At 36.6% G+C, this 26,315-nt stretch overlaps 1 protein-coding gene across 2 annotated transcripts in view; it reads left to right on the forward strand.

Moving 5' to 3' along the window:
• KPNA4 (karyopherin subunit alpha 4) overlaps positions 1–26,315 on the forward strand; it is a 67,491-nt gene that overhangs the window by 16,269 nt on the left and 24,907 nt on the right. The window contains exons 1-11 of one of the 2 annotated variants that reach the window (XM_030928117.1): positions 9,039–9,107; positions 9,947–9,991; positions 10,878–10,967; positions 11,085–11,114; positions 11,207–11,259; positions 15,253–15,348; positions 15,868–15,953; positions 18,705–18,791; positions 20,962–21,131; positions 21,228–21,272; positions 24,944–25,075. In XM_030928117.1, the coding sequence (XP_030783977.1) occupies positions 9,950–9,991; positions 10,878–10,967; positions 11,085–11,114; positions 11,207–11,259; positions 15,253–15,348; positions 15,868–15,953; positions 18,705–18,791; positions 20,962–21,131; positions 21,228–21,272; positions 24,944–25,075 (831 nt within the window). In that variant the 5' untranslated portion in view covers positions 9,039–9,107; positions 9,947–9,949. Of the gene's footprint in view, positions 1–9,038; positions 9,108–9,946; positions 9,992–10,877; positions 10,968–11,084; positions 11,115–11,206; positions 11,260–15,252; positions 15,349–15,867; positions 15,954–18,704; positions 18,792–20,961; positions 21,132–21,227; positions 21,273–24,943; positions 25,076–26,315 lie in introns of those variants that run through there. The other variant, XM_010366715.2, reaches the window with a different exon arrangement.

Genomic DNA, 26,315 nt, shown 5'->3' on the forward strand with positions numbered 1-26,315 from the left:
CTGATAAAGGATTAGTATCCAGAATATATGAAGAACTCCTAAAACTCAACAATAGCAAAAATCCTATTTTATAATGTTCAAAAGGCTTGAAAAGATGTTTCTCTAAGGAAGATAAACAAAATAGCCAATAAGCACATGAAAAGATGCTCAACATCAGTAATCATTAGGGAAATGTAGATCAAAACAACTATACCATCTCCCACCAGTTAAGATGACTACTATAAAAATAACAAAAACAAAATAACTGTTGGTGAAGATGTGGAGAATTCAGAATCCTGTGTGTTATCGGTGAGAATGTAAAATGGTGAGGCTACTATGAAAAACAGAATGGTGGTTCCCAAAAAGTGAAAAATAGAATTATTATATGACCCAGCAATTCCACTTTTGGGTATATATCCAGATGAATTGAAAGCAGTAACTAAGATAGTTGTACACTCTAGTTTATAGTAGCAGCATTTGCAGTATCCAAAAGGTGGAAGCAAAAGGTTATTTAATATATAAAATAAATAAAATGTGTATGTACATACAGTGGAATATTATTTAGACTTGAAAAGGCAGGAAATTCTGACTCATTACAACATGGTGAACCATAAGCATTATGCCAAGTGAAATAAGCCAGTCACAAAAAAAAAAAAAAAAAATACTGTATAATTCCACTTATACAAGGTACCTAGAATAGGCAAATGTGTAGAAATAGGAAGAGGAATGATGGTTGCCAGGGGATAGAGGGAAGGAGATAGGGAGTTGTTTAATGGATGTAGTATTTCGTTTTTGCAAGACCAGGATAGTTTTGGGAGATACGATGCACAACAGTACGAACGTTCTTAATGCTACTGAACTCACTTTAAAATGGTTAAAATGGTAAAGCTTATGTTATGTGTTTTTTACTACAGTTTTTCTTAAATTTCTAAATTTTAAAGTGGTTAAGATAGTACATTTTATTGTTATGTATATTTTACCACCACCACCACCAACAACAACAACAAAAAAACCAGAGCACTAACATCATCACATGCCAGTGAGGATGTGGAGCAGCAGGAACTCTGATTCATTGTTGGTCGGGAAGGCAAAATGGTACAATCACTTTGAGAGGCAGTATAAAACTGAACATACTCATGCCATATGACCCAGCAGTAGCACTCCTTGGTAATTACCCAAATGAGTTCAAAACTTAGGTCCACACAGAGCAGCTTCATTCATAATTGCCAAAACTTGGAAGCAACTAAAATGTCCTTCAGTAGGTAAATGGATAAATTGTGGTATATCCAGACAGTGGCATATTAGTCAGTGCTAAGAAGAAATGAGCTATTAAGCCATGAAACGATGTGGAGAATCTTAAATGCATATTGCTAAAAGAAACAAGACAAACTGAAAGACTATATACTTCCAACTACCTGACATTCTTTAAAAGGTAAAACTATAGAGACAGTAAAAAGATCAGTAGTAATATAAAAGCTTGGGTTCTAGTGACCTTCTTAATTTGGGTATATCTCGTTTCTTCTCTTACTCTTCCTCGGTAATTTTTCCCAGTGTCTTTTCCCATGAGTTGAGTTTTCTTCAAGTCACTCAAACAATTTGTGAAATTTTATTTCTTCTGTTAAGGATTCAAAGTTTTTTGTTTTTTGAGACAAAGGCTTTTTCTGTCACCCAAGCTGGAGTGCACTGGCATGATCTTTGCAGGGGGTTTGAAGAGAAGTGATCATTCTTGGTAGCATTTGATCAATTCCCTTATAACCCATTAATCCTAGAGTACCTTCCCTTGTGCTCATATAAAACATATATGTGCTTGTTTACTAGAGTAGATTTATTTATAGGTTGTCCTCAGTTGCCTTCTATAAGTGATTCTGAAAGTTTATCTTGCAGTGTTTCCCATCCCTGAGAGGTTATATGTGTCTCACCAAACCTATGGTCGTTTCTAAACTTTTTTCTTTCCCTGTCAAACACCATCTCTTTGCCAGTGCACACGTATACATGAACACACACACACACGGTTTGGTAATTGTCTCTGCTACCAAAACTAGCTATTGAAAGGTCAAGGAGGCTGGGCACAGTGGCTCATGCCTGTAATCCCAGCACTTTGGGAGGCAGGTGAATCACCTGAGGTCAGGAGTTCAGGACCAGCCTGGCCAATGGGATGAAACCCCATCTCTACTAAAAATACAAAAAATTAGCTGGGTGTGGTGGGTGGCGGACGCCTGTAATCCCAGATACTCAGGAGGCTGAGGCAAGAGAATCGCTTGAACCCAGGAGGTGGTGAGCTGCAGTGAGCTGAGATTGCGTCATTGCACTCCAGCCTGGGCAGCAAGAGCAAAACTCCATCTCGGGGAAAAGAAAAGGAAAGGTCAAGGATTCACATGTCCTTTTGGCATGATACGAAAACACCAAGCAACTGTACCAGAGCCACAAAGTAGCTCTTTATTGTTTATAATTTTGAGTTATGACTTTTTCATGATTCTTAGCATAGAAACTACATTGCCATGCATAGTAACTTCAAATGACAATTACATACTTTTTGACATTGTTTTCTTTTTTTTTTTTTTTTTTTTTTTGAGGCAGAGTCTCACTCTGTCGCCGGGGCTGGAGTGCAGTGGCCGGATCTCAGCTCACTGCAAGCTCCGCCTCCCGGGTTTACGCCATTCTCCTGCCTCAGCCTCCCGAGTAGCTGGGACTACAGGCGCCCGCCACTTCGCCCGGCTAGTTTTTGTATTTTTAGTAGAGACGGGGTTTCACCGTGTTAGCCAGGATGGTCTCGATCTCCTGACCTCGTGATCCGCCCGTCTCGGCCTCCCAAAGTGCTGGGATTACAGGCTTGAGCCACCGCGCCCGGCCTGACATTGTTTTCTAAAGTTGAATAAATTGGCTGGGTATGGTGGCTCACACTCGTAATTCTAGCACTTTGGGAGGCCGAGGTGGATGATTCACTTGAGGTCAGGAATTTGAGACCAGCCTGACCAACATGGTGAAACCCTGTCTCTGCCAAAAATACAAAAATTAGCCGTACTTGGTGGTGCACACTTGTAGTCCCAGATACTCCAGGCAGGAGGATGACTTGAACCCAGCAGGCTGAGGTTACAGTGAGCCGAGGTTGCACCACTGCACTCTAGCCTGGGCGACAGAGTGAGATTCTGTCTCAGGAAAAAAAAAAAAAAAAAGATACAGTTTTTGAGGCGTAAAAGATCTTAGGGATCTATCGAATTATCTTTACAAGTGAAGGAATTAATACCCATAAAGGTCATGACTTGCCTATGATTTCATTAAAGGTAGAACTGGGACTAGTAGCCATATGCTAGTAGAGTAGTATAACCATATACTAGGAAACCATCTTGGGAGATGTATGCATTTATTTTCTCTTCTATCATATGTCATCTCTTGCAAAAGATAGATGAATATAGAGAACTCTGGGAATTCAGATTTTTTCCTTCTTTATTTTGTAACTTTTCCAGATAGATATGTATAACTTTTTAATTTAATACATGTTCCTATTGTTTGAATGTTGAAGAGATAGTGCAACTCTAATTCCATTCTTTGGAGTTAACACCTAACAGTTTCTTACATTTTGGCAATTTTAAAAAATTATATTTATGTACTAATAAATTTTCAATGCTTACAGTTTAGATATGGATCATTTTAAAGTATGGTATCTATAGACTAGAATTAGTTCTTAATATTGCTCCAATAGCTTGCCTAGATTAAGTCTGGCCTCCTACACTCAATGTATTTTCAAACTCTTCTTCACTTATGCTCAGTGTCCATTAATCTTATCACTTCTTGAAGAGATAAGAACTTGATTCTGCTTGGGAAGGCTTTTGCTCATCTCTAGTAGAACTTCAGGCCTTCAATACTAGTATTAATAAGTGCTACCTCTGAGAAATAAATCTACAGATTGAAAATTTGAACTAAACTTACTTCTTAAATGAACTTTTCTAAATGAAGGATTTTTTTGTTTTGTTTTGTTTTTTGTTTTTTTTTGAGACAGAGTCTCGCTCTGTCGCCCAGGCTGGAGTACAGTGGCCGGATCTCAGCTCACTGCAAGCTCCGCCTCCCGGATTCACGCCATTCTCCTGCCTCAGCCTCCCGAGTAGCTGGGACTACAGGCGCCTGCCACCTCGCCCTGCTAGTTTTTTGTGTTTTTTAGTAGAGACGGGGTTTCACCGTGTTAGCCAGGATGGTCTCGATCTGGTGACCTCGTGATCCGCCCGTCTCGGCCTCCCAAAGTGCTGGGATTACAGGCTTGAGCCACCGCGCCCGGCCAAAATGAAGGATTTTAATATGGGTTTTTATCCTTAGGAGGTATTAATGATTGACCCACTTGAGTAAGCATTTAACAGTGTTAGGCATTTAAAATTTCCCTTTTATTGTCATAATGTAATTTATTTGCAAATTACATGCAGTTTGCCAACATAAATACTGTTTGACAAAGGCATGATTGAGCACCATGATGGCTGCTGCTGCAGAGAGAGAAAAACAAGAAATAGGAAAACACACTTTTCTAGTTATGCTATTTTAACTTTTGGTTCGCCATGTAATCGGGTTGAACAACTGTTTTACCTACCAAATGTGTTTGGGTTGTGATGATAATTTGGGTTGAAATCACCAGTAACTCACTTTTCTCTGGAAAGTGTAGCTTAGCTTTATGTTATGTGATTGATTTGTCTCCTTGCCTACCTGTTCATTTCTGGCTTCTGGTATTCTTCAGCAGATTCCACACATGCCATCTTTCATAGTTCTTCTTTTTGTACATGCTGTATTTTCTACCTGGAATGCCTTTCTCTAAATGGATTGCCGTTCAGTCTTGAAAATTAAGCTTATATGTTACCTTTAGTAATTACCCTCTTTACTGTCAGAGCACCTTGTGTGCATGTTATTAATACATGTATTAAATAAGTACATTCAAGTAACATGTTTAGAATGGTGTTTGGCACTTGCTATTTGCTAAGTTTGGGCCTTATTACTATTTTACTAAATTATATTTCTGTATCATAAGAGTGCTACCTCCTTTAGGGCATAGATATGCAGTGTCTGGTCCATCTTTGTATTTCTAATGCTTGGCAAATCGGTGATTAATAAATGTTTGAGTGAATGCTTTCCAGAAGGCTCTAAATTAGTAATATACTTACTGTTAACTCACGTTGGGGAGGGAAGGTGTGTGTGTGTAGTGTGTGTGTATAACTTTTAAAAACCACTTTATTACCTATCATAAAATTCACCAATTTTAAGTGCAGAATTCAGTGATATTTAGTAAATTTTCATAGTTGTGCAACCATTATCACATTCAGTTTCATTGAATTCACATTCATTATCTAATTCAGTTTTAGAGTATATCCTAGTTACCACACAGAAGATCTCTCATGCCTGTATAAATTTTTTAATTCTTATTTTCTTTTTGTAGTGCTGTTACCTAAGTATTAACCTTCCTAAGGTATCAGTGAAAGTCAGACTGGGTGGAATAAAAACAAGGCATTATATTTCTTATCTTTGTATTGTTAGAAAGAATTTTCTTTAAACTTTTTCTCTAGTGAGATTGAGTCCTAACTAAATCCCAACTTTGCTCAAGAAAATTTAAAATATCCAAAATTATACAGTAATTACTATATCATATTTTAAATTAACAATTTTTAGGACTTTAAAGAAAAACCATGTGTTGGTAAAACTGACTTGAAAATTAGCAGGAATCAAGTAGCCACTAATTGTAAATTAAGTAGCAATTAAGTGGAAAGAAAATACTAGAATCTACACCTCATTAAAGCAGGGAAAGTGTTTAATCCCTAGTGCTTAACACAGTGATGGATGCATAGTAAATATTCGTTAAGTACACAAACTGCATTCCTTTTAAATAGAACTAGCATTCTGTTTTGACTTGTTTGAAATTTTTTATCAACTTCTTATCCCCTTTTGCCTGAATTTATAATTTTATAACTGTCTGACAAGCAAAGAAATATAAAATATCTGAGTGATCTGCCTAAACTCTGCCCACCTCCTCTGAGAAAATAGCAGCGGCAGTCCTCAACCTCCCCCACTTACAGTCTTTGTCCTTTATATAGCTCTTTGACCTATACATAAGCCTTTGTCCAGTTTGTCAGCTTTTTGGAATTCTAATTGACACCACTGCTTACTGCATCAGTATAAGTCATGTGAATTCACAACTAATATATTTTCATGTAGTATACAAAACCTGCTCTTTAAGGACAGGCTTAGAAGTCTTATATACCCCTTTCATGGGGTCCCAAAGAACAACTGTTTGCTGTAAAAAACATGGCAAAATGTTGTAAAATGTTTTACAGCATTTGCTGTAAAAAACAGCAAAATGCTGCCAGGCTGTGGTGCATAGGGTTTCTCTCTACCAGTTCGTTCATTCTCTACCTTGGAGAGGAAAAGAAACTCTTGCTGTATAATAAAGGGATTGTCAAATCTCTTATTTTGCAAAGTTTCTGTGAAAGTGGTAATAGCCTGGTCTTACATTGTTACTACAGTGCTAAGTTGTTTTGATAAATATTAGTGGTTTCAAATTATTGAAAAACCTCCAGATTTTGTTGTAACAAATGAGTATCAAGTAAAAAGAAAAAACAAAATTTTTCAGGCTGGGCGCAGTGGTTCACACCTGTAATCCCAGCATTTTGGGAAGCCAAGACAGGCGGATCACGAGGTCAAGAATTCAAGACCAGCCTGGCTAACACCGTGAAACCCCGTCTCTACTAAAAATACAAAAAATTAACCAGGCATGGTGGCATGCGCCTGTAGTCCCAGCTACTCTGGAGGCTGAGGCAGGAGAATCGCTTGAACCTGGAAGGCAAAGGTTGCAGTGAGCTGAGATCCTCGTACTGTACTCCAGCCTGGGCGACAAAGTGAGAATCCGTCTCAAAAAAAAAAAAAGAAAGGAAATTTTTCGTAAATCTCCAGATTTAATAAATATGTAATATAATGGGAGAAAATTTTTGGGGATAAACAAAACGTTTATGTAAATATGCAGTATGTAGTTGTTTGGGATTTATTTATTAGTTTGCTCTAATAAAAAGAAGTTAAAGCCCATTGTACCTTAATCCTGCTACTTTAGATGAAGTGATTGCTAATAAAAACTTTCCTTAAACTGGAAATACCCCATCCCTCAGAAGTCTTATTTATTTGTTGAACAGTCTTAAGTCATGCATCCTACAGATATTATTTTCTATGCCTGAGACATAGGTCATAGTTTTTTGTTGTTAGAATAGCTTATTGATTTCATATTGTGATATTATGCAAAGCTCATTGTGTTGGTAATAGTACTTTTGCTTTAGTGTGAACGATTGGCTCTCCAGTTCACTTGAACTCTGACTTTGAGAAGTGTAGAAAACAATATGGCTTGGTGGTTAAGTGGCTTTGTGTGAGACTGTCTGGGTTGTAATCCTAGCCAGCTTTGGACAAGCAATTTATCTTCTCTAAGTCTCAGTTTTCTTATTTTTAAAAAGAAATAAAGGATTATTTTATTCTTACCTCATAAGGCTATAATGATTAAATGAGATAGATGTTAACACTTACTGTAGTATTTAGCTAATTATTTTTACTCATTTTGCAGTCTATTTTATTATTTTAAAGTTGACTCTTGGTGTTTTAAAAATATCTGTACCAAATACAGTTACATGGTATATTAGAAAGTGATAAATGGTATAGAGATAAATAAGGCAGGGAAGAGAGAGAAAGAGAAAGTACCCAAATGGAGAGTTGGCAGATGGTCAGGAAGGGAAAAGCCTTCCCATAGAGATAAGGGACTGAGCACTGCAGGTAGTAGGGGAAGTGCATTCCAAACTGAGGAAATAGCAGCAGCAATAATAATAAGTTAACACACACACTGCTGTGTACCAGGGACAGTTTAAGTACTTTACATATTTTAGCTGATTTAATCCTTAACAGCAGTCCTATGAAGAAGGTGTTTTTACTATCCCAATTTTATATATAAGGAAACTGAAGTACAAAGAGCTAGTAAGTAGTATGGCTAAAAAAAATTGAACCCGGGCAGTTTGACTCTGGAGACCATCTTCTGAGAAGTTACTATATAGTGTATTAGTTAAGGCCTTGCAACAAGAGACTTTCCAGTTTGTTCAAGAAATAGCAAAGTTGGTGTGAGTACAGCAGAATGAGATAGGTAGGAGCTAAGATCCAAACGGTGGTATTTGGGGAGGGAATGAGGTGGGAAGATTTGATTGGATGTAAGCCATTGTAAAGACTGGGCTTTTAAGTCCAAAGTGGAGCGTGTGAGAGCCTTTGGATATTTTTGAACAGGAGGATGATATGATCTGACTTTTAGAAAATATTTTTTACTGAGTCCTTGGACCTTTCCTTCCTTGGAGTCTATGGGTAGAATTCAGGAGGGCCCCTGAAATTTAGAAGAAATTACATCTTTATTTTCACTAACTTATAACTGAAACAATGTTTCCTTCACTTAATGTAGCCAGTTAACCATAGTAATATTAGAATTACCTGTGACCTTGTTACCACCAATAAAAATCACCTCGTTGTTGCGTTTATGGTCATCATTACTTTGAAATTATAGTAGTTATTAGACCTACTGCTAAGATCCCATTTAATGTGATAATAAAGAAGCACTTACACTTTTTTTTTTATATTTACAGCTCTTTGTTTTACATCTATGTATCAAGGTAGTTTCCTTTGTAACTACATATGTAGTGTGTGTGTGTATTTAAAAACACTATTTGAGAAGGTGTCCATTGATTATACCAGACTGCCAGAGGAGTCCATGGCACATAAAAATTAAGACTCCTTATGAGTCCTATGAGGATTACTCTGGTTGCTGTCATTATGATAGACTCCAGAGGAAGATAGAGGGCAAGAGCAGGAGGGCTACATTTTCGGAGACTTTTGCAGTTATCTAGTTGAGAGATAATGGTAAGTTGACCCAGAATAGTAGCAGAGGAGGCAGTGATCTGTGTTTGGATTGTATGTTTTGAAGGTTGAACCAACAGGATTTGCTAACAGATTGAATATGTAATGTAAGAGAAAAAAAATCAAGGATGGCTCCAAGGTTTTTGGTCTTTGCAGCTGCGAGGATGGAATTACCATTTGCTGAGATGGCGGGCGGAGTATGTTAAAGATGAGAAGTTCAGTTTTGGATTTAGGTTTGTGATATTTATTAGACATCTAATATGACTTTCTGAATTGTTACCGCTACATAATACACAGTCATTAGAAAGAATAAGGTGAACCTGTATATGAAAACAGATTCAACTTATATTGTTTCTGAACATTTGAATGTTTTACAGTGAGCACACATCCCTATAGTAAGTAATTTTAAAAATGAGAAAAATATATTTGAAAATAAAGAATGGCCACTGTGTGTCATAGAATAATTGTGTGGCCATGAAAAATAATGAAATTGGTCTTTATACATCACCATGGAATATCTCTAAGGTCTATAAACAAAGTAAACCAAAACAAGGTAAAGAACAGGATTAGATAGATGTGTGTCAGAATCGTGGTAAATCTAACAGTGTTTCCTATGAGAGAAGGAAATTGTGGGTGAGCAGGAGGGCTCCTTTGGCTTTTTTTTGGCTTTTTTTTTTTTTTTTTTAAAGCAGTTGAATTTACTAATCTTGTACGTGTGTTATTTTTTGTAATATCATTGGTTCATATGAGGGGTGAGATTATGGGCTGTTTTATTCTTTGTACCTCTGTGTTTTTATAAATCTTATGTTGTAGTTTTTAAAATTATGATATAGCCAATATTATAGCTCTATTAATAATTTCAAAGAAATTTTTCATGTTTTGCAATATGAATGGGAAATGAAGATTGAAAATCATTTACATAGTGTGATTTTTTTATGAGTAAGATTTGACTTTATATCCATATGGCTAGAAGAAAATATCAGAGGTGTATATTGAAATGTTAATAGTGGTTTTCTCTGGATAATGGAATTTGAGGTGATTTTAAAAATATTTTCCTTTAATTTTTTTGTAGACTATGAGAAGACAACGAAATGAAGTTGTAGTTGAATTAAGGAAGGTGAGTCTGATTAATATTGGGTACTTCTAAGCATAATTCTAACAACATTAGAGCATTGTATACAAGATGCCAAATATATATTTTGTTTTTATGTAAAATGTATAACCTATTGTATAACTAAATTTTATTTACTAAATTTAGTTAAACTTCTTAAAATCTCAACTGCTAAGCATTTTTCTTTAGAAAAAGGAGAGATTTTGACTGAATTTGACAAACTTTTGAAGTTGAAAGGGTACACCCTGTAACTTTATCATTGTGCAAAAACAGATATAAAGAGCTTAAAAGTATAAATCATTGAGATACAGTTGTATTAAATAGTTCTGCTATTAATGGGTAGTAGTAAGGCCCAGAAAAGAATTTGTTGCAAACTTCTTCAACTTTGAAGTATTATAGTTGAGATTATATTTATAAATTTGCTCCCAGCATTTTAAGTGAAGTTGAAATGGCCCTTGATTTTTGTAAGACATTGTTGGTTTTTGTCTAACTTTGAACTGCCCAACTTCTGCTTTGACTTTGCTTTTAGGTGATAAAGAGGAGCTCCCAGATCATGTGTAAAATGGTTTAGTACTTTTAAATAAATATTTGTGTTTGGTTCTGGCTTAAACTGTACACTATATTTTTTAGTCAAACTTTTTGTTTTGTTTGTTTTTACATAGTTCACGGTTCATTAAAAATGTAATATTTGGGAATTGGGACTCAAATTAGTTTTGTGTGAGTGGTTAATTCACAATTTGGTTTAATTTTTTACATTTGAATTTTACTTTTAAAAGGCACTTCATATTTCAGTTTGTAGGCACAGGATTGCCTGAGCTTTGTATGAAAGTATTCAGGTTTTTTTTAACTCAAATTCTTTGATTTTTTCCTTTTTTCTTTTTTTTTTTTTAAGAATAAAAGAGATGAACATCTCTTAAAGAGAAGGAATGTACCACATGAAGATATCTGTGAAGACTCTGATATAGATGGTGATTATAGAGTGGTAAGTTATTGTTATTGTTACTCTGGTAAATTAAAAGTATCAGTGAAAGATTTAACATTAATAAAGAATTTTAAGGTGACTTTTTAACTGAGTTTTCTCTTTAACTTTTTTTCCCAGCAAAATACCTCTCTAGAAGCTATTGTTCAAGTAAGTTGGATTTTTACTCTTTCTTCATTTATATTTCTTATCCTCAGCAGCTAATTATTATATATTTACATCATAAATTTTTTTTTTTATAGAATGCTTCAAGTGATAACCAAGGAATTCAGTTAAGTGCAGTTCAAGCTGCTAGGTAAGTTAAATTTTGAAGACATGTTTAGATTTTATAACTTACACAGGGTTCTATTTTGAATTTTTACTATGGAGTAGACCCTGTTAATCAAATTTAACTTGGATGACAAACAATAGTAAATAGTAATAGATCAACTAAATTTTTTTTTTTTTTTTAATTCTCTGGTTTAGAGTATTAAAATTGGTGACAGTTTTTTTAACTCACACTTTTTTATTTTTAGTTGAAAGTGTGTACACTGAAGCTTTAATGTACATAATGCATACAGATGCCAGGGAAAGTTGATTTAACAAATTAATGCCATAGAGTAAAAGAAAAACATTATTTGTAAAGCTTTACCTTTTACTAATGAATAGGTTTAATTTTTTAAGTCAGATTCTTCAGATCCTTACCAGGTATCTAATTCTTCTCACAATCCTCATATTGATCAAACAATAAATCCAGAATTATAATCTTACTATGTCAGTGTACATAGATAAGTAGATGTAGATTAAGATTAATGACGGCTGGGCACGGTGGCTCACGCCTGTAATCCTAGCACTTTGGGAGGCCGAGCCGGGCGGATCATGAGGTCAGGAGTTTGAGACCAGCCTGGCCAATATAGTGAAACCCCATCTCTACTAAAAATACAAAAATTAGCTGAGCGTGTTGGCGGTCACCTGTAATTCCAGATACTCGGGAGGCTGAGGCAGTAGAATCGCAACTCCATCTCAAAAAAAGAGATTAATGACTGCATATACTCCCAGTGTCTTTCCAGGTAGGAAGTACCAAGTTGTTTGAACATTCTTTTTTTTTTTTTTTTTTTTTTTTTTTTTGAAATGGAGTCTTGCTCTGTCGCTCAGGCTGGAGTCCAGTGGTGCAATCTCGCTCACTGCAACCTCTGCCTCCCAGGTTCAAGCAGTTCTCTGCCTCAGCTTCCCGAGTAGCTGGGATTACTGGTGCCTGCCACCATGCCCGGCTAATTTTTGTCTTTTTAGTAGAGATGGGGTTTCACCATCTTGACCAGGCTGGTCTTGAACTCCTGACCTCGTGATCCACCCGCCTCAGTCTCCCAAAGTGCTGGGATTACAGGCATGAACCACCGTACCCTGCCTGTTTTGTACATTTCTATTGTGAAACCTGTGCTCTCTCATACTTTAAGGGAAGAAGCAGAAAAATCTATTACTGAGACCTTTGTATTAATAAATAGGTTAGGGAAGACATGGTTGTATCATAATGCAATTTAGTGGTTGCTTTGTGTATTTATGAATACAAGAATAACACCCTATGTTGAGTTTATCAGTAGGAAAGAGACAAGTAAGAAATTGATCCTAGTTACAGAATTTGAAACTGGCAAAAGTTTATAGGTCCATCCAATACCTTATCCAGTGCTGCACGAATCTGTTTTATATTTATTAGCTTTTTCCAGTATTTGTTTATCCACCTTAAATAACTTAGAACTGATAGGGAAATTATAAAACTACAGTATTGTATACCAGAGGTAAAGGAACTTCTTAGAGAGGAATTCTTTATGTAGGCAGAAAAATCACAGAACCATTCATTTGTCAAAATAGCAAATTAATGTTTTTAGGAAGAATGATTAAGAAATTGATTATGCTCACCATTGTCAGAGCTGAATATTTGATAGTTTTGGGGCAGTTCTAATCAACATGCAATCTGCAAGAAAATTAAAGCCCAGTGTACTCTAAGAGGTTTTCAGAGTATGATCTGTGGATCACTGGGAGATTCCAAGGCAATTTCATGGGTATGCAAGAGCAAACTGGTTTTCATAATAATTCTAAGACTTTATTTGCCTTTTTTTCACGGTGTTAACGTTTACACTGGTATTGCAAAGCAACTGTGAGTAAAATTGCAGGCTCCTTAGTACAAATCAAGACAGTGGCACCAAGCTGGTTTTATATTATATTTTGTAAAAATTGTATTATTCACCATGATGTGGAGAATAAAAGCTATTTCTCTTTTAAAATATCCTCAGTGAAGTGTAAAAAAAAAATTTTTTTAATTAAATTTTGACCCTTGATCTCATGAAGCCTTGTTTGAGAAGGTTTAAGACTGGGTTAAGACTCTTTCTAAGTGTTTGTTTTTTTTGTTTTTCTGGTTTTTTTAATTTCCACTTATGCTAAGCACTGTGCTGTGTGTTGAGGAACTAGCATGTAGTATAATTCTTTCTTTTTAAGAACTTTATAAGCTAATTAGAAAGGCAAAACTATTTTTAAAAAAATAGGGGGCTGGGTGCGGTGGCTTATGCCTGTAATCCCAGCAGTTTGGGAGGCCGAGGCTAGGGGATCAGTTGAGGTCAGGAGTTTGAGACCAGCCTGGCCAGCATGGTGAAACCCCCATCTCTACTAAAAATATAAAAGTTGGCTGGGTGTAGTGTCACATGCCTGTAATCCCAGGTACTTGGGAGGCTGAGGTGGGAGAAGTGCTTGAACCTGGGAAGCAGAGGTTGTAGTGAGCCAAGGTAGCACCACTGCACTCCAGCCTGAGTGACAGACTGAAACCCTGTCTCAAAAAAATAAGTAGTGATAACACCAAATGTAGGGCTATGCTGTATAAATCCTCTTGAAATTCAAAGATGGTATTATGTAAAACATAGAACTTGAAATGAACTTAGAATAGAGTTGGAATACGTAGAAGACAGGGCATTTCAAGTGAGGGGTTTAGGATAGGTTCAGTCTTATTTCGATTGAAATAATGCGATAGACAACTAACCTATTGTTGAGTTACAGACAATAAGATTAGTTATAAGATGGAGCCAACTCGTGAAGTAGTTTAAAGCTAGGTCAAGGAGTTTACATTGATAAAGGTGGTAAATAAGCAGCCATCACAAAGTTTATATAGGGACATGATTTGGTTAAGCTTTCATAAACATTGCTTTTATATAGTAATACAGGGTGTTCCAGTGGGTGAAGACATGATTAAGCTACACTGAGGACTTATCAGCTAAACCTGTAGTCTCACACATGTGAAAATAGGCAGTAGGTTTTGTTTTTATCTTATAAGCTCCATGAAAGCAGTGATTGATGTGTCTGTCTTTTTTACCTCAGATTCTCTAGCATCTCTCTGGCTGTTTTCCTGTCCATTGCTGTGCTTATTCCATTTCTCTTTAGTTGCTGAGATGAAAATGTTGGACTTTTATGACCTTTAATTTGGTGTGTAAAGTAGAATGAAGAATTAGGGACTAATATCAGCTCTAAACATATTCCAATAGCCTACCTGCTTTTGTCACTTGACTCTATTGTGACCTAGTGTGAATAATTTTGGATATTTTGGTGACCTCTTAATTCCTTGCTTAGCAAGGTAAATGCTGTGTCAAAGAAATCTGCCCATTTTTTTCTCTGAACTCAAAATTATGTCCAAAAGTAACATTTTTAAAAAAAAAAATTAGTTTTCTTTTTATAAGTCACAATCAGGACTTTACTGAGGGAATAATATTATTGTGTACCATTAAAAGTAGTAAAGTGGCGAGGCTCCATGGCTCACACTGGTAATCCCAGCACTTTGGGAGGCCAAGACGGGTGGATCACCTGAGGTCAGGAGTTCAAGACCAGCCTGGCAAACATGATGAAACTCCATCTCTACTAGAAATACAAAAATAGCTGGGTGTGGTGGTGCATGCCTGTAATCCCAGCTACTCGGGAGACTGAGGCAGGAGAATCACTGGAACCCGCAAGGCAGAGCATTCAGTGAGCCAAGACTGTGCCACTGCACTCCAGCCTGGGCAACAGAGTGAGACTCCATCTCAAAAAAAAGGTAGTAAAGTGGTTCATATCTGTATTCTTATTTTTCTAATTATTTGTCATCTCTATAAATTTAATTTATATATCTTTTTATAGATTTAGAGAAAAGGTTGCATTATATAAATTGTTAATTTCAGAGAAGGCACTTGTACCAGATATTCAGATTTATGTTAATATTTGTCAAATATGAATTTAAATTTAATCATAATATATTGTATGTTATTAAGTTTCACAAGGGTGTTTTTATCTCTTACAGGAAGCTTTTGTCCAGTGATCGAAATCCACCAATTGATGACTTAATAAAATCTGGAATATTGCCCATTTTAGTCCATTGTCTTGAAAGAGATGACAAGTGAGTACATTTTTATTTTTTTTTTAATTTAGAATGTATCCTTTGGAGAAGACAAGACTCTCTAGTAATTAGTTTGATCTTTAAAGAAAAAAGAAAAGGGCTAAGGGATGGAGTTGAAAAGTCAAAGTGAAAACAGTGCAAGATTTGTTAACACCAAGAGATGAAGGTAGTAGCCAAACAGGAACTTGAGAATGATAAATTTGATAAATTTAACTTTTAAGCTTTAATTGGCAAGAAGTAGTTTGCCCAGATAGGTACTTGAGAAAACTGTTTGGGGAGTAGTATGCAAGTATCTTAAAAAGATTTCTTACTAAAAATAAGGATGCTGGAGAAGGTTGTATGCTTTTTATACTGAAGAGATGTTTGAAACAGTTGTTGAGGGTTAAAAAAATATGCTGGATGGATAGATATCTTTTGAAACAAAATGTTTAATGCATTTGAAATGGTAGAGGGAAGAATGGTTAGATATTTGGCCCAATGTAAAAATCCTGCTGTTTAAATATACTTGTTTTTTTGTAGTCCTTCTTTGCAGTTTGAAGCTGCATGGGCTTTGACAAACATTGCATCTGGAACTTCTGAACAAACTCAAGCAGTAGTTCAGTCCAGTAAGTTGGTTATTAACAAACATAGTTGTATTTTTTTAAAAGAAGTCAGTAAAAAATAGTGATTTTTCCCAAGAAACTATGGCAATTTACATTATAAAATAAAACTACTACGTAGTTATTGAAATAGGTCAACTTAAGTATGTTGCTTTAATCTTCTTATTCTGGTGACTGAAGTTTTGTATGTCCAAAAATTCACTTGATTCCTTTCTAAATATGAGAACATTTCCTAATTATAGTAGCAGATTACATTATTATTGTTACACTTTATTTATAGGACATCAGTAGAAATAAAGGAGTTTTTCCTGTTGCCACATTGCCTCTCAGCCTCTCTTTTTTTGTTTTTGTTTTGTTGTTGTTGTTGTTGTTTTTCTTTTTCAGACAAGATCTTACTCTTTTGCCCAGGTTGGAATACAGTGGCACAATCTCGGCTCACTGTAGCCTTGGCCTCCCAGGCTCAAGGGACCCTTCTGCATCAGTCTACCAAGTGGCTGGGACTACAGGCATGTGCCACTGTGCCTAGCTTATTTTTGTGGTTTTTTTTTGTAGAGACAGGGTTTCGCCATGTTGCCCAGGCTGGTCTCTAACTCTGGGCTCAAGTGATCAACCTACATTGGCCTCCCAGAGTGCTGGGATTATAGGCATGAGCCCCTACACCCGGCCGCAACCTCTCTTAATGAGATTTTTATCTTTTTTTTTCTGAGACGGAGTCTCGCTCTGTCGCCCAGGCTGGACTGCAGTGGCGTGATCTCGGCTCACTGCAAGCTCCGCCTCCCAGGTTCATGCCATTCTCCTGCCTCAGTCTCCCGAGTAGCTGGGACTACAGGTGCCCGCCACCACGCCCAGCTAGTTTTTTGTATTTTTAGTAGAGACGGGGTTTCACCGTGTTAGCCAGGATGGTCTCGATCTCCTGACCTCATGATCCACCCACTTCAGCCTCCTAAAGTGCTGGGATTACAGGTGTGAGCCACCATGCCTGGTCATATCATATATTTTAAAGAAATCTTCTATAAAGTAGTCCTAGTTGAAAGAATGGCTTGAATATTTTTTTCATTGTTATTATAATAGGGTTGCTTTTTTTTGTTTCAAGAGATGTAAGTGGAAAATTACTGTTGGAAGTAAAACCCCGAGTGTATTGTCTTCATGAATACTATTTGATTCTTCTACCAAACAAAAAAAATTAATAATTTTGAAGAAGATACTTTTAAAATGCTCTTTAAATGTGTAAGCAGCATACTTCTCTGAGCTTATTAAAAATGTAAGCACTAATTTGTACATTTTGAAGGGGAACAAAGATGTTATCTAAATAATCATTTTATTGTAGACACTTGTAATATTATTACTTAGAAAAGATAATTACCTCACATCCTATTAAAACTGGTTTACTTTTGGGTTTAGGTGGTTTTTATTGTGGTTTTTTGGTTTTGTATAACTATTAGGTAAATTTTATGATTTCATAACAATGTTTTATTCCCTCTCACACTTTTTCCATTCCGTTATGTATGTTCTTTAAAGATTAGAAAAAGACTTAGAATTTTTTTTGACCTTGCCAGTCTGCTTTAATATACCAAAAATAATAAATAAATGAGGTTGGGCATGGTGGCTCATGCTAGTAATTCCAGCACTTAGGGAGGCTGAAGCAGGCAGATCACTGGAGCCCAGGAGCTAGAGACCAGCCTGGGCAACATGGTAAAACCCCATCTCTACAAAATGCAGGAAAAAAAAATTAGCCGGGCTTGGTGGCATGCACCTAGGAGGATCAGTTAAGCCAGGGGAGGTCAAGGCTGCAGTGACCTGTGGTGGCACCACTGAACTCCAGTCTGGGCAACAGAGTGAGGCACTGCTTCAAAAAGAAACCCATAAGTGAATTACTTTTTATTACAAGCATGATTGAGCTACATATACTTAAATAGTGCTTTTTAAAGTAATATCAGAAGGAAAGAAGAACCGTTTGTTCAGTGCAGTATTTTGTTCGGATACAGACCTATCTCTGTTTCCCATCCAGTTGAGTAACAGAATCACTTTCTGATTCAGAAGATCTCACATGGCCCAAGAATCACTAGCCTATCTTAAAGACCCACATGTGTTAACATAAATTTGTGTTCAAAAGTTACTTCAGGCTGGGTGCAATGGCTCATGTCTGTAATCCCAGCACTTTGGGAGGCCAAGGCAGGCACATCACTTGAAGTGTCATGAGTTTGAGACCAGCCTGGCCAATATGGTGAAACCCTGTCTCTACTAAAAATACAAAAATTAGCCAGGCGTGGTGGCTCACACCTACAGTCCTAGCTACTTGGGAGGGTGAGGCAGTAGAATCACTGAAGCCTGGGAGGCAGAGATTGCAGTGAGCCAAGATTCCACCTCTGCCTTCCAGTCTGGATGACAGAGCGAGACTCCGTCTAAAAAAAAAAAAAAAAAGAGTTACTTCAATAATATACTTTTTTTTTTTTTTCAAATTAGAGATAATACTTAATCTATAAGGAATTAATCTTGAAATTAATTCCAGGTTTAATTGTCAATGAAATTTCACAAGCCTAATTTAACATTTGTCTGTATAACTCATTTTGATACTGAGTAAATAGTTGCTGGTCAAAATTCTTCCAATAATGCTATTCCAATAAAATTTGTTTAATGAGGCTATTTTAAATATAGTTTTATAGATTCCCCCTTTTTTTTGAGGTGTCAGCAAAAAAATACTGATTTTTGGTTTATGGTATCTTCAACCTTAAGTATTGTGTTTTTTTCTTGCATCAGATGCTGTGCCACTTTTCCTGAGGCTTCTCCATTCACCCCATCAGAATGTCTGTGAGCAAGCAGTGTGGGCATTGGGAAACATCATAGGTTTGTATAAAACTTGTAATACGAGTCCAAAAATTATTCTCATATACTAAGTAATAAAAATAGCTACTAATAATCCAAAAGGGAAAACAGTTTGCCTTCAGTACTAGTTTTTGTGAAATAAAATGTTTGTTCTTTTTGCATCCATATATTACAGAAATTTGAACTGTATTACTGTAAAAGCATAAACTCATAGTAAATAAATTTTTGTTGCTTAAGATACCATTATTTTTGGTATATAGTGAGCTCTTAATTTTTTGAATAATTATGCAAGATATATACAATTTAGACCTCCTGTCTCATGCTAGGATCCATTTTTTCTTCCCCTAATGCCCACGTTGATCAGTGGGGTCCATTTTTATTTCCCAGCTTTCTCCATCAAAGAAAGTAACAAGAAAAAAGGAGGCAAAACTTAAACCAATAATTTTTCTCCATAATGACAGTTCTGAGAAGAGTCTAAAATGAAATTTTTCTCTCTTGCAGACTTTAGTATATTAGAATTTAGTAATGTATAAAATATAACAATATTATTTCCTGTCACCATGAATCAACATGAGATAACCATGGCCTTTTGACAGTCTAGTTAACATTTAACACCATGATTACCTTTCAGGTTCTGTCTAATAAATAATTGTAAGGAAAATAAAGACAATTCTGATATTTCAAGGATTTGTTTTTTTAACTAGAGCCTAAACTCAAAAATTCAAAGAACTATTCTCCAGTAAAGGATGTAAAAAATCTGAATCGTATTGGGCCCCAGTATAGCTCAGAGACCTAACTATTATGAGTGAGGGTTGAGGTACTCTTTGTAGGGGACTTGCTAATCTAGTGAAGGAGAATGATTCTAAAGATTATTTTTGCCAAATTCTTTATTCTTGCATGGAAATAATCATTGTTACTTTGATATGCCACCTCTTTATTGCCCTTATACAGGGCTAACATGGAAGTAAGGAGTGGCTATGAGTTTTTAAAGGAGAATTTCTCTGTAAACCATTCTCGACATTGGGTTTATACTATTAGGAATGCTATTGTTTCTATATCCAGAGTCCCTCACTCTTACTTTTATACCAAATATTAGACTTAGAGCTATTATACAGCATCTTGATCTTTCATTTTTTATTCCAGTCACATTCTGTAATTAACACAAATATATGGATGCAAAAAGAACAAACATTTTATTTCCAAATATTATAGTGCAAGGGAAGGTGTTTTCACTTATGGTAACGTTACTTTTAACATGGCTTCATATATTAGAAACTGCAGTGATGCTTTAGATACAGAAATTAAACTTGTCAGTTCTCTGCAGCAGTTGTTCTCAAACCTTAGCATGCAATCAGAACTACATGGGGTGCTTGTTAAAACACAGAATTCCAGACTCATAGAGTTTCTGCTTCAGGAGGCCTGAGCTAGAGCCCAGTAATCACATTGAGAACCACTGTTCTAGCACTGGTTCACCCTTTTTTTCTGACATAGTTTTCTAAGTGTATAGAGTAATTTATAGTTCATAACCTTGATGCGCTGATACTGGATCGTAAGTACAAATTCAACAAATACTTTCTTGATACCTCTTTTTTATCACATAAAAGTTTGTTAAGCCGGGCGCGGTGGCTCAAGCCTGTAATCCCAGCACTTTGGGAGGCCGAGACGGGCGGATCACGAGGTCAGGAGATCGAGACCATCCTGGCTAACACAGTGAAACCCCGTCTCTACTAAAAATACAAAAACTAGCCGGGCGAAGTGGCGGGCGCCTGTAGTCCCAGCTACTCGGGAGGCTGAGGCAGGAGAATGGGGTAAACCCGGGAGGCGGAGCTTGCAGTGAGCTGAGATCCGGCCACTGCACTCCAGTCCGGGCGACAGAGCGAGACTCCACCTCAAAAAAAAAAAAAAAAAAAAAGTTTGTTAAACCGAGAGTAATATTGAGAGAGAAGTTAAAAGCAGAAGTTTAATTAAGTGAACAGCAAAATACTGAAGATGGGAATAATGTGCAAAAGATTACCTTATCACCTTATGTTGCCTCTCTTGGCTCAGAAATCTTGAATGTGAGCCTGCTTATTGTCTAAAACTGAACAGTGTATCTGGTTAAAATACATGAAGCAGCATATTCCCAATGCTTTGTGTTTTCTGAAAATGCTTACTGTCAATGTTTTATTGAGTTAATCCTTTTTTTCTACAGGTGATGGGCCCCAGTGTAGAGATTATGTCATAAGTCTTGGAGTTGTGAAACCTTTACTTTCCTTCATAAGTCCATCTATTCCTATAACATTCTTAAGAAATGTTACTTGGGTTATGGTCAACTTATGTCGCCACAAAGACCCACCACCACCAATGGAAACCATTCAGGAGGTAAACACTTAAAAAAAAAAAATTAAAAGAGATACCATTATATATATACGTTTTTTATCTGTGTATGTTTTTAAATCTACATATTTCTCTCCTCAGATTCTGCCAGCCCTTTGTGTTTTAATTCATCACACAGACGTAAATGTGAGTAAATATGTCCCATTATATATTTATGTATGTATGTATTTCTAGGGCTTCCCCTGTGACATAGGGGAGAAATACTATACTAACACATTGTGTCAGCATACTGTCAGATTTTCCCATATCACGAAACATAATACCAGTTAAGAAATCAAGCATAACTGTTATTTTGGTGTGGGCAATAATGTGTGTGTATATATATATTAGTGTTGTAAAAACTGACATTAAAAGTTTTTAAATTTGCCAGTTAGTAGTGATTTCTCTTACTAAGATCGTGTCTTTGATTGTTCATGTGCTTTTTATGGAAGCTCATTTTGACAGTTTGGCCAATGAAAGCACACACAGATAGTGCTATTTTTGTTTTTTGAAAGATGAAAAAGGAAAATGTTTGTGCATGGATTTGTATTCATATACACATACCAAACCATGGACATCAATTGCCCTTTAATTCCATTTTTTATTCTATTTCTCAGTTACAGTGACTGGCAGTGGCTTCATTTATCAAGATAACTCTTGATTATTCAAACAACAAGGGGAAAAAAAATCAGTGCAGGCAAGATTTTAAACATAGCAAATATATTTTGCTTATTTTTACTAACACAGATGGCAGAGGAAAAAGCAACTCAGGGAGTATGAATGAGGTGGAAAACTGCCCTGAGTGCTTGTAAAAGCCAGACCAGCCTTTGGTGTGTTAGAGAAACCAGGAATATAATGGGTAAGGGAAAACACATGAATGAAATGTTTAGCAACAATCAGGAACTCATGTGGTTCTTTAAAAACAGTTTGGCACGGTGACCAGTGTTGGACAAGCTGCTTCATTTCTTTACAATTTAAAGGCCTGTACCTTTTGACCAGAATTTAATTTGTCTGGAACAAATTAAAATTAGAATGTTACTGTATCAAACAGTTACATAATATTTTGCTTTGAAAGATTTACAAGAGGCCAGGTGTGGTGGCTTATGCCTATAGTCCCAGCACTTTAGGAGGCTGAGGCAGGAGGATCCCTTGAGTGCAGAAATTCGAGACCAGACTGGGCCACATGATGAAACCCTGTCTCTATAAAAAATACAAAAAAATTAGCCGGGCATAGTGGTGTGCACCTGTAGTCTCAGGTGCTCGGTGGCTGAAGCCGGAGGATCTCCTGAGCTTGGGAAGTCAAGGCTGCAGTGAGCTGTGATCATGTCACTGCACTGCAGCCTGGGTGACAGAGCAAGACCCTGTCTCAATAAATAAATAAATAAATAAATATTGGCAAGAAAGATTAACTTCAAAGTTTATATACCTCTACTGGAAAACAGGACATCTTGGTTGACTTTATTTAGAGATGTATTATGTTCTTTCCACCTATTTCCTCCGATCTAGATGAGATTGTGACTCCATTTTCTTGCCTTTGATATTTCTTGAAGAATTTCTCAAGTCTGTTTGCATTGTTCTTTTTAGTAACATGATTAACAAATAATATTGCTTACTAAATAATGTTTTAGAAGTTTGATTTGAATTATGATTTTGATCTGAGGATATTAGTGACATGTCCTTTAAAAACATGTATCTAGCTTTTATATACAGTTATGAGCAAGTAACTTGAAATTTTTGGCCTATGTCAACAAATTTTAGCATATGTTGATATTCCAGAAAAGAAACTCAGTTACATTTGCAAATTGAAATTTAGGTTTTTTCACATATGTTGATACCACTCTTTCTGGGTGAACTCTTTTTTTTTTTTTTTTTGAGATGGAGTCTCGCACTGTCACCCGGGCTGGAGTACAGTGGCATGATCTCCACTCACTGCAACCTCCACCTCCTGAGTTCCAGCGATTCTCTTGCCTCAGCCTGCAGAGTAGCTGGGATTACAGATGCCCACCACCACGCCTGGCTAATTTTTTTGTATTTTTTAGTAGAGACAGGGTTTCAGTATGTTGGCCAGGCTGGTCTTGAACTCCTGACCTCGTGATCCACCCGCCTCGGCCCCCCAAAGTGCTGGTATTACAGGCGTGAGCCACCACGCCCAGCCTGTGCAAACTCTTTCGTTTAATATCTTTTTACATTAGAAATATCTTTAGAGCTTTCTTGAATTTCCTAAGAAACAATGGCAAAGCGCTATTTTCTCCTTTTAGGAGTTTTTGGGTGTCTTTTTTTTTTTATGTTTTTTTATTGTTTTATTTTCTCTTGGGTACCTTAAACATAACATTAGTTTACAGTTTTACTATTTTTTTAAAGTCAGGGTCTTAAAAAACAAGGAAAAAAAAAAAAACAATGCCGAATTGTTTGTGTTTTTCATAGAGATGGGGTTTCACCGTGTTGCCCAGGCTGGTCTGTAACTCCTGGGCTCAAGCAGTCCACCACCTTGGTCTCCCAAAGTGCTGGAATTACAGGCGTGAGCCACCAATCCCTGCCTGGTTTATAGTTTTAAAGATTGTATACTTCTCCAGCTTGTCTTGACACAGAATTCATAATCTAGAAAAGCTTTGAAAGTAGTTTTAGGCACAATTATTATTCCCATGTCTTTGTCAATAATTTGTGTATTTATTTGCAGCAATTACAGTTGTTTGTCATACTGCCCTTTGGTCATAACTTCTAATTAGGACTTAATGTGCTAGGAAAGATCAAACACAAGGCCCGTTGTACTTAAAGATATAATCATTAAAAAAATAGTAGGCTACTTAGTAGAAGCTGATTACACAGGCTTTTTTTTATTTTTTATTTTCCATAAGTAGCAGGTGTAGTGAAGTACGTATTTTTTGTTTTAATTACAGATCTCATCTCACAGATTGACCTATGATTAATGTCTTGATCTGCAGCTGTAGGGGACTTCCACTATTTAAGAAGTTGCTGGCCGGGCGCGGTGGCTTACGCCTGTAATCCCAGCACTTTGGGAGGCCGAGGCGGGCGGATCACAAGGTCAGGAGACCATCCTGGCTAACATGGTGAAACCCCGTCTCTACTAAAAAATGCCAAAACTTAGCCGGGCGTGGCGGTGTGTGCCTGTAATCCCAGCTACTCAGGAGGCTGAGGCAGGAGAATGGCATGAACCCAGGAGGCAGAGCTTGCAGTGAGCCGAGATCGCGCCACTGCACTCCAGCCTGGGCGACAGAGCAAGACTCCATCTCAAAAAAAAAAAAAAAGTTGCCTCCAGTTCTATAAGGCAAAACAAACTAGTTGGAAAAGATTTAACTATTATAATACTATAATACGAATAGTTGGGTTATTGGCTTTAGGCATATCTACATGGTACTTATGATACTAGAGAACTCCTTGAATATATTCATCTAGCCCAGATGTTTTGAGAAACTGTGCATATTGGATACGTGTAGTCTTTCCAGCTTTATACATGAGCCACAATGTTTTTGGACCTACTATCCCTCAGCCTTTGGGAAAGAGAATGTCTTTTTCTCCTGTTTTATGAGCTGTGTAGTGTGCATGTGTATCTTAGTGAACTAAGAGTGGATACTAATCTGGGATCGGAATCCTGAATATGGCTAAAAGATGTACATCTTAGTACAGATATTTATAGATGATGGCGTTTAATACAATAGCGATCAGATTCAAATGAATTGAACTGGGAGAAGAAAGAAAGGAATAAGGTAGTTGAACAATCTTAGAATCGTCGTTTGGTCAAGAATTACTAAAATGAGAAAATATTTAAAAGTTGATTGAATTTTTATTTTATTCTCTAGATATTGGTAGATACAGTCTGGGCCCTCTCTTACCTTACTGATGCTGGCAATGAACAAATACAGATGGTAATAGACTCTGGAATAGTTCCTCATTTGGTTCCTCTGCTCAGCCACCAGGAAGTTAAAGTTCAGGTAAGTTTGTTCTAGTAAAATTATAAGTATTTCTTACCACTAATTGCTTTAAGCATGGCATTCAAAGATGGACAGTTTCAGTAGTTTAAAGTATATCCTTAGCATAACAACAAATCTGTGATGGAAAGAGGAAAATAAATAATAAGCAAGAAGAGTCCATTGTAGATTACTAATTTCTTTTTTTGAGATGGGGTCTCACTGTCACCCAGGCTGGAGTGAGGTGGTGTGATCTCAGCTCACTACAACCTCCACTTCCCGGGTTCAAGCCATTCTGCCACCTCAGCCTCTTGAGTGGTTGGGATCACAGGCACACACCATCATGCCTAGCTAATTTTTTTCTATTTTTGATAGAGTCAGGGTTTTGCCATGTTGGCCACGCTGTTCTTGAACTCCTGGCCTCAAATGATCCTCCGACCCCAGCCTCCCAAAGTGCTGAGATTACAGGTGTGAACCACTGTGCCTGGCCGGATTACTTATTTTTAATGTAGACCAGGGAAGTTCATTATAGCAACATGCATGGCATCTGAAACAAGTATTGACAGACACTTAATTTTGCCTACTCTTTTTTTGTTCTTCTGTCACTTCCCTACTTTTGCCTTTTTCTTCCTTGCCAACCATCCTTTTTTACTCACCTTTAACTCTTAACTTCATTGATGCTGAAATAAGGGCACCGTACTGAAATGTGCTCTTTAGGGGCTTTCTAAATTGTTCCTTTTCACTTATTTAAATTTATTTTTTATTGTTTAAATTCTTTCACATAATATTTATCCCAAAGAACTTGTATCTAGAAAGAGCCAAAAACAGTGTGAGAAGTTCTCAGAGATATAAGCAGTAGCTGTCAAGCTACAGTTGTAATGAGGGAGACGCAGCAAGCTCCTCCTACCTTTCTGAAGTGAATAGTATATTTTAATCTGCTAATGGCTTAGAATCTGTAAAGTACAATAATCGCATAAGAAAAACTGTTAGTCTGTAGCCTAAGTCATTATGCCTGAACATCAAAGGCAAATGTGTGGAGCTTAAAGAATATGTTTTTAATTTCTCTTGCTCAACCCCTGGAGATTCTGTTTCAGAAAATATTTCTTAGAAACTTGAACTTTAAAATGCTCTTCAGTTGATACTGATACATAGATTAGAGACCCAGTACCTTAAAATTAAATCACTTTAAAGAAAGAACACTTAGCTAAATACAGAAAGAATTAATACAATAAGTTGGCCCGACATGGTGGCTCTCGCCTGAAAT

This window comes from Rhinopithecus roxellana, chromosome 1 (assembly GCF_007565055.1).
Source record: "Rhinopithecus roxellana isolate Shanxi Qingling chromosome 1, ASM756505v1, whole genome shotgun sequence".
Lineage (NCBI taxonomy): Eukaryota > Metazoa > Chordata > Mammalia > Primates > Cercopithecidae > Rhinopithecus > Rhinopithecus roxellana.